The sequence below is a fragment of the Micromesistius poutassou genome (assembly GCF_964030765.1).
Source record: "Micromesistius poutassou genome assembly, chromosome: 12".
NCBI lineage: Eukaryota > Metazoa > Chordata > Actinopteri > Gadiformes > Gadidae > Micromesistius > Micromesistius poutassou.
In genome coordinates this window covers 3428887-3437879 of record NC_140282.1, presented here as the reverse complement: position 1 = coordinate 3437879, position 8993 = coordinate 3428887, and the positions used below count along the sequence as shown (strand labels likewise).

Sequence of the window (8993 nt, the reverse complement as noted above, 5' to 3'; positions counted from 1 at the left end):
GAGTCCGCCAGCTTCTCTGGGAGCACGTGGGTCTCGGGGACCGCCTGCGTCGGGGGGGCGACCCCGTTGACCTGTGGCGGGGCCGGGGGGGCCTGGGCCTCGGGGACCCGCGGGGGGTCCGGCTGGGCGGGGGCCGGGGGCTTTGGGTCCTCCAGGGAGGGGTAGCTGAAGTTCACTGTTGGGGATCAATCACAGATGCTGTTGTCGGGTCGGGTTTGACTGGTGAAGGGCTGGGCTGAATATCATCTTTATATCCCTATCGTTATGAGAGACTAGGTATGTCAGGTTTAGAATATTGAAATAGTGTGATATTGTAATATCGTGATATTGTGATATGGTAATATCGTGATGTGCTATAGGTGTCTTAATCTGGTTTCATAGTATGCATTACAGTAAACTCATTGACGGACTTTATCCAAATGTTTGTGTGAGTTGCCTTTACCCAGTCAGTCATTATATCCACATTGCTGATTATTATTTATCAAAAACCTCATTGTGTCAAGGTTTAGTGAAAGCATGTGAAAGCGTCCTTCTCTAAATACCTCAATATGGAGGTATATGGTCAGAAACAGATTACATTTGGTCCATATGGCCTGGCCTTGGTGTCTCCAACGGTGTGTGGAGGACACCCTCCTGAAGAGAGTCGGTTGGTGGTGCTGTGGTGGGTGGTGTAGTGGGTGCGTTGGTGGGTGGTGTAGTGGGTGGTGTAGTGGGTGCGGTGGTGGGGTACCCACACTGAGGGAGCAGGCTGATGACGTCCTGTCTGGGGGGCCGTACTTTGGCCCAGGTGGTGTACATGGGGTAGAAGAGCAGCCAGTTCTCGTAGCCCCCCTCCAGGACCAGAGGCTCGCTTCGGAGCACGGTGATGCTGTCCCACTGGACGGACAAACACAAACACAAACACACACACACACACACACACACACACACACACACACACACACACACACACACGTCAAGGCTGGGGCTTGAACCAAACTAATCGGCCACAGGGGTATCCGGGGATATAAACCAAGTGTCACACCATAGCTCCTCTGACAAGCCCCCCATGGTGAAGGCTCGAGACCGTACCTTGTAGAGGGCGTCTTTGAGGCTGCGTAGCGGGGTTCCCAGTTTGAGGTCTGGGACGGAGCTGAACCAGTCCAGCAGCACCAGGTAGTCCACGAAGCCCCGCCGGCGCCACTGGTCCCGGGACGCCTCCGGGAGCTTGGCCTCGATCTGGTGGACCGTGCTCCTGGAGCACAGAGGACCGTCAGGAGAACTGACCGCCCCGCCGTTAACGAGCAGCATGCCCTTAACGAGCAGCATGCCTTTAAAAGGTGACATATTATACCACCAGGTGTGAGTGTGATTAGCCGTTACAAGCCGTTGCTGATCTATCCAGCACACATCTAGGTGGACACGACCACTTGTGATGTCAGAAGAGGCAGATTTTCAAAATCTGTTAAAGCCAATCAAGCTGATCACACCCACACCTGGTGGTATAATATGTCACCTTTAACGAGCAGGTCCTCGTCCACCATGTTGTTATTCAACCGCTTATGGCTGCAGTCATTCCTGTCGCTTCATTTAACTGGAATGCGGCCTGTCTTCATGCTTCCATGCGATCGTTCTTCCACTATCACTATTATATATATAGTTGTTCCGATAGCAGTATCGGATGTTCCTCTGATACTGCAGTATCGGGTATCGGCGAGTACACAAGTCTATGCTCCGATCCAAAACCATCACGTGACTATCAGCTCATTCAATACACAGGCTGAGAACATCACCAACACTATGGTGTTATGCTGCGTTTGTTGGAGGTCGGAGGAGGAAAGTCGGAATGGGAAACGTGTCATCTCCGACCTACGTGCGTTCGAGCTCCCAAGTCGGTAAAACATGGATGCTCGCGCTGAACTACAAGCATACAAATGTCTTTGTATTCAAGTGCTATTAGAACAAGTGCTATTAGTAGTTACAATGCTAGAGGCTGTATCGGGTATATACTCGGTATCGGCCGATACTCAAGTTCAGGATTCGGAATCGGAACCGGGAAGGAGAAAATGGTATCGGAACATCTGTACATTAAAGCCCTGAAGCCAGATCACCACCGATGGAGTGAGAGTGCCCTTGTGTGTCCTGCGGTCTTACCCCGGGCTCACTGCCTCCTCAGGCACACTGATCACCGTCTGGGCCGGGACCTGGATGCGGGACTCCTCAAAGTCCTGGTGACTACGGGCGTCCATGACGATGAGTGTGATGGCCTGGTCCTTCATCATGTGGAACAGCTTCTCCGCCGTGATTCCCCCTGCAGGCGGTCCGGGCACTGAGGGGGCGGGGATATAAATTATATTAGATATAAATGGATTATATCTAATATAATAAATATATAAAGTTAAAGAGATTAATATAATATATGAAGTTAAAGAGATTCATATAATAAATATATACAGTTAAAGACATGAGTCTAACAATCACACATTTGAATGAAGGAATAACATTTTTTGATTGAAAATAATGATGATAAAATAGGACAGGAAATACCAGAATAAGATCATTCTGATCGTTTTGGAATTCCTTTTAAAATGTGGCAGCAGTACCTTTAGACAGTGCACTCTTCAGTTCATTCTGCTCTCCTTTGACCTAAAACAGAGAAATTAAATCATTAACTTTGGTTCATCTAGTGGTACATTTCCCCTTCAGGATTATGGTGCTATCCATTTGTATACCTGCTCTAGCGAGAACGTGACGTAATTTCCTGGCTCGTAGCACCTTAAAGTGTTCCAGTTTCTCATTGGCTAGTCATTGTTATTGTTAGCTTCATTAGCCTCTTTAGCAAACCAGCTCAAAAGCAAACAACAAAACTTTACATTGTATTGCACGCACAGCAAGACAACACGTGCAATGCATAAATCAGTGACCGGAATAAAATAGCAATGTAATCAAGTGTGTAAGAGAAGACATTTTTTCTGTTGAGTTGTACGGTCACCTTTACTGAACTCGGTATACTCTCAGCACTACGAGTGGGAAGGTTTATACTACAACCAAAAGGGGGCGTACCTCTGTGAAATGCACAAGAAAGCTGGGAGATTTACACCTTACGACTCGTACGGGCGGGCGTACCATACAAATGGAGAGCACCATTAGCCTTGTTTCTTCTTCGCCAGTCAGACCTCATATGTCTTGATGATCCACACCTCAAAGTTAATCCATGGTGGAGAATGTGCTATCTTTGATCGTGAGTCATCACTGACTCAGTGACATGTTGTTGAACACATTGTGCTACGAGCTGAATGAACAGAACATTACCGAGCCAGGTAACTGAATAGAGTTGTATTCTGGTCATATGGTCTTCAACATCGGTTGGTGTGCAGGTCAGTTGAGGACAGTATTGATGGTGAACTAGGTGTGTGAACGCCAAACAACAGCTTTTCTCTGAACACTCTGATGTTTCCAGCACAAATGTGGGCCAAAACAATCAGCCCTTTGCTGCATGCAAAGAATGAGCACGCACAAACTGGGGTTTGTGAATACATTACAAACGGTTGTATGAAGTATTTCAGAACGATGAAGGATGAAGATACCTTCTTGGTGTTGGCCGAGGAGCCTTTGGGAGAAGCTCTGCTGACGTCCTTCGCAGCCTTCTCTTCTTTCCTCGCCTGCAGCTCCTGTCTCTCCTTCTCCTCCAGCTTTTTCCGAACCTCCACCTCTTCATACCTGTTTGCAAAAAAAAAATAAAAGCAATAGTTTCTGGTCAGACCATGATGTTGTGGATTTGCTTAGCCCATTAACACTAAAAGGTTCTTCTTGGTTTAAAATAAATTATCTATCTGTATATAACACACACACTGTGTCTGTAAATAGTTTACAAATGACCAAACCTGAGTTTGAGGCTTTCTGCCAGCTTCTCAGCCTCTTCTATGGCTTTCTTAAAGCTGGTTGGCCCGAGCAAGGACAGGAAGTACTCCTGGGAGGAATAAAGATGGTTATTATATTGTGACAAAGCAGTCAGGTCACTGAGCCTCATCGACCTCTTCCCGGCATCAAACCAAAGCCATTCTGATCACCACAGCCATTCTGTTCTACCAACCTGCTGCTGCTTGAAGTCTGGTCTTTTCTTGAGAAGATCATACACGGTGAGATACTTCATGTACAGGACGTAGGCCCTCTCTTCATCCCGGTCCAGACGGCCCTCTTCTGCCGCCTTAAAGATCTTACAGGCACTTTGAACGTAGCTGTGGTACAGTGAGGAAACACTTATTGTGTGTTGTACGTCCTTGCACTTAAAAATAGTATTTAGCATTGTGTCGCATCTTATCCTAGCTATCTTTGTTGTATACAGTAGAATGGTTAACCTAGCCATTGTTAGTGCTTGGCACTTGGTTCTATGACCATCCTAACTGCACCGACAGAGATATATTGTTGTTTCTCTTTCTCCTGACAAATGTACTTATTGTAAGTGGCTTTGGATAAAAGCGTCTGCTGAATGACCTGAATGTAAATGTAAATGTTAACACAGGGACCAATCCCATTAGAGAACGCTTACTCAACTCAGGTATTGTTCCTCTCAAAATATGACAACATGGCCGGGACTAGCAGTTCTTATCCATGTTATTGTTATTCTCTTTCTCTACATGTGTTTCCAGATTACCTCCTGGTGCCCGTCTTGTCAGGCTTGATCTCAGCCTTTTTGTTGAGTTCCCCCAGAGATGTGGAGAGGTACAACTCCTTCACCCCGCTGGTGGACACTGCTGGCATCTTGATGGGGATGATTCACCGCTGTCCGAGCAAGCACACCGTGGATCACCTGCTATTCACATAGCTGCAGGACAGAGGGGGTCAAACGGTCAGTAAAACAACCAGAACCTCCTTTATACACACAGAGTAGATTGTAAACAAAACCAAAGTGGACCCAGCGCGCAGGTATCGCGAGATGCGTCACACTCCCGCGTGGACAGCGTGACGTCCTGACTGCTGGACTGTTGTCCAAATTAACCATATAGATAGACTGATTAAAAAGTGCCAAAAGTAAACTTTGTCCTTAGGATGAGCGTTAAAGGGGTCGTCGTGTTATCATGACGTCGGACCCAGGACATGTCAACACAGCCATCAGTGACCAGTGGACCAGCGGGCCTGCAGAGCCTCTCACTACTACCGGGCCGCCAACGCACCACAGCGGGGATACAAGACGAGATCGACAGTAAACTAGACTTTAGTTTGGTCCTTTACCCTCCGATATCCCACAGTTGGCCTGTCGTTAGGTCACAGGGGTTTAGCTTCTGTTAGCTCCGCAGCTACAGCTAACTCCCCACACGCTTAAACTTCAGGTAATGTCATATATTGATGTAGAGATAAGAAAACGCACAGGGGGAATAAAGCAGAAGGTGTTCAGAGTGAGCCCTACCTCCTCCTGGCTCGGTCGGGACTTGTTGGTGACTTTTTTCTGACAGCTGCTTCCGGGTTCCGAGGCTTCCGGGAACCAATGAAAAAACGCGTCGGTCGACGACGTCATGCCAGCGTCACGTGACTATTGTTGTTGTTCATTTGTGTCGATAATCTTAATAATGCGGCGACCGGAGTCTCAGTGTAGCTCTATGATCGCCTCAGGTAGGCCTCAGGTAGGCCTCCTTATTATGACGGTACATTAATAAAGGAAGAGACGGCAGAGCTATCAGGACACACGGAGCAGAGCCGTCTGCTAAGTAGCCTATTGATTATTGTATTGATTTTAAGGTGTGGCAGCTCAGGCTTCTGAAATAAACGTGATACAATAAATTGTGATTGCGATTTGAAATTATTGTTAAACATAGCTATATATATGTATAGATATATATTTATATATATATGAAATATATATAAGAAAATAATATAAGAAAAATTAACATTATACATCAGTAATACGTACTAGATAATTGCCTGTCTATAGCCTATTTATAAATTATAACAAGTTGTGGTTGTATGAAAATAAACTAACAATTGAGTCATAATAAATATTGAGACTTCCAATAGGCCTACACTTGTGTGTAGGATAACATATACAGTGTAATTATAGCTTGTACCTCCTATGTTTGTGTTAACTAGAGTCTGTGATGGAAAAATCTACATGTTGTTTGATTGTATAACTTCCAATGTATTGTGTGCTTTTTTGCAGTGGGAAATCTCATCTGGCCTAGACGCAATCTCTGTTAGAGGAAATTGCCACGACAAGTCACACCCTATCAGAGCCTGCATGGGGTTCCACCACAGGAGAGAGTCACAGTCTCTTCAGTGGTCCTGTAGATCTTCCAGGACCTGGGAGATGTCTTCCAGGACCTGGGGAAGATGTTTCCAAGACTGTCCATCCCCCTGCCCCTATAGCTCTGCTCCGCCACATCATGGCATCCATTCATTTGATCACCAGACTCATCGCGAACGTGCCTCCATCTTAATTTATTAAGAGAGCTTCAGGGATAGGGTAGGGGGGCTGGGGAGGAGCGGGAACGCTGACCCACTCTGTCATCTGAGACGGCCGGCCACTAGCCAATAGAAACACTGGGATCTCCTTCGGCAGCAGGCTGTGTTCGGGGACTACACCCTCAGAGGGACGGTCCCTGTGTCGTGGATCCCGTCTGCCTCTGACTGGAGTCCTATCTTCCCTATGGAAAACTGTACTGCTGTTCTGATTGGCCCTTCATTAAAAGGATCTACTGTCCATTAATCTCACAGAAACTCTGAATCCACCAAATCAACGTGAGGTGCCTAAAGGCGGTTAACTTAGGACAATCATCACCATGGTGTACTTAAAGAAACATAGGTCAAGGTTAACCAGGGGAAAGTTCATCCAAATAGGGGAGGTACACTGATCGATTGAAAACGTTGAAGAAGCGGAGCTCCTTTTGACGTACGGTCATGCAATTACATCACCAGCCCCAATCTGAGGCTTTTCCAACGTGATCAACCGATGAAGACCAAAAAGGTTGTAATGGTCTGTGTTGGGCATGGCCCCCGATTAATGCTGCTTGCAGTTTTAATTACTTTGTTTTTTATCATTTATATTCTATTTTATGAACATTTTGTTCTATATTTATTTCTCGTGAATGTATAATGAATGTATCTTGTAATCTCCAGAAACCTTATTTTTGTGCATGTTAGTAATTGAAAAGAGATCGATTGAGATGTTAGGGGTTCTTTAGAATTAGTTTATCACAGAGTATGCGTGCATATATCCAGCAGTTATTATTATTGAGACATTCTCAATATTATATTAATATTGTATTTTAACAAAAGCATCAAAACAGAAGCTGCGATGAAACAGAAATGACTTTGATGCCATGTGAGCATCTACACTTAAACTTCCATTAAAGAGCAGCCATACTGCAATTACCCAAAGCCGCTTTCATCAGTCACAGCCCGACCGTCAGCAAGGATGGGCAGAGCTCAATGGTCTTATTGTCTTCTGTTTCATTTCCCATCGCAGACATCGTTTTTTCAGTAGCCGTGCTGTTTGTGTTATTAGACTTGCAAACGTTTTTAGTCATTGTGTGTGTTGTCATCTTTCTTTGAGAAGGATCAAAAGATACAGAAGGTCCTTTACATCGATCCAGAGAGCCACAGGGCTATGGTTGGACTCTCTGGATTCAGTAATTTGCACACAAGATTTGGATATTGTACAGCAGTAACTAACTGTAGAAGAAAATGGTTATTTAAAGGTGAATGTACATATTTGTAAAGATTTGGCAGTCCAACAATCTTTTGCATTGTTCAAAACCTATATGGAAGAGTAGGCTATCTTAAAAAAAAAAGATTGTCCCCCACTCGAAGAAAGGTTTTAATTGTTGTTTTTTAACTTTAGTAGCAAGTGATTTATAAATAGGTTGGAGCACAGAAACCAATCAGCCCATTTATTTGACCCCATAATATCTGCAATTGTTCCTCTAATGATATTTGTAGGCTGAATAATAAGGTGTGGTTATCATACTTTCCAGCGTGTGTGTGTTGGCCCATCGTCCGCGTCATCCTGTGTCCGTCTGCGTAAACCCAAGTCCTTCTGAGCACAATACACAGCAAACATCCAGGAATGTGAACCCGCCAGGTGCTGCTTCATCTTTTGTCCGGGCCTGAAAGGAGATTTGAAAGCTGTCATACGTACGTTTTCCCCTCCTCGCCCCGTTCCTCTCCACTCAGGACGGACTCATTCACTCATTGTGCTTTTTGTGTTTGTTTTTAATCATTATCCACTGCAAACATCCTCGGTAGCACTCCAGCGCTCCATAGGCCCAATACACCCCAGGAAACAATAGATATGCAATACCAATGTTTGTTGTATCAAAACGGTTTCACCAGCGCCATGGCTTTGTCCCACAGACCTGTTCATTTTTAGTTACAATACTATTTTATCCACTATGCAATAAGCATGCCGTGAAAACACCTGCACCTCAGGGAACATGCATAACACAAGACACAATCACATATTTGAGCTATCTCTGAGGAGTCTCACTCACAGTATATGATTACCATTATTATTCATTATGATATATCATTCAGCTCATGTGCAGCATAAACAGGTTGGGATTATAAAACATCCCTGGCTACAGCGTTTCTTTGCTACGAACGCAGACCATTATGTCCATTTTGTATTATAGTTTAGTAAACACACAATAATGTTCCCATTTTCAAATTGAATAATAACTAAATTGAGGATAATACAGAATAAAAAAAAGTTTGAAATGAATAGCCACACTACATTAGTCTGAACAATGTGTGGGCTAATTCAGGTTCTTAGGTTTGTTCTTTGGCAAACATGAGAGTTTTTATGAATGCCATGTCCCTTGACCGTGCCAATCAAGTTAAAATATATATAGTACATATATAAATATATAAACACATATGTAGGTTTATTAAAATGTAAATTAAAAAGTTATATAGGCCTATATTTGTTCTTTTTCACTATTTAGAATAGGCCTACAGAAGGGAGAATGTCTAATTTTTTTTTTTAAGTACGAAAGATAAAAGCATGAACATTATATTTTAAA

General features: G+C 44.3%; 1 protein-coding gene across 1 annotated transcript; it reads right to left on the bottom strand.

The window, feature by feature from the left end:
* Positions 1 to 2: 2 nt before the first annotated feature.
* usp8 (ubiquitin specific peptidase 8) lies at positions 3 to 5399 on the bottom strand (the record flags this gene model as incomplete). The annotated part of the gene is made up of 10 exons (XM_084475880.1): positions 5212 to 5399; positions 4634 to 4804; positions 4073 to 4217; positions 3864 to 3949; positions 3567 to 3699; positions 2583 to 2625; positions 2134 to 2308; positions 1072 to 1234; positions 735 to 876; positions 3 to 175 (listed from the first exon to the last, which is right to left on the bottom strand). Coding segments are annotated over exons 2-10 (1167 nt in total), but the record flags the coding sequence as incomplete, so codon positions are not given.
* Positions 5400 to 8993: the final 3594 nt, after the last annotated feature.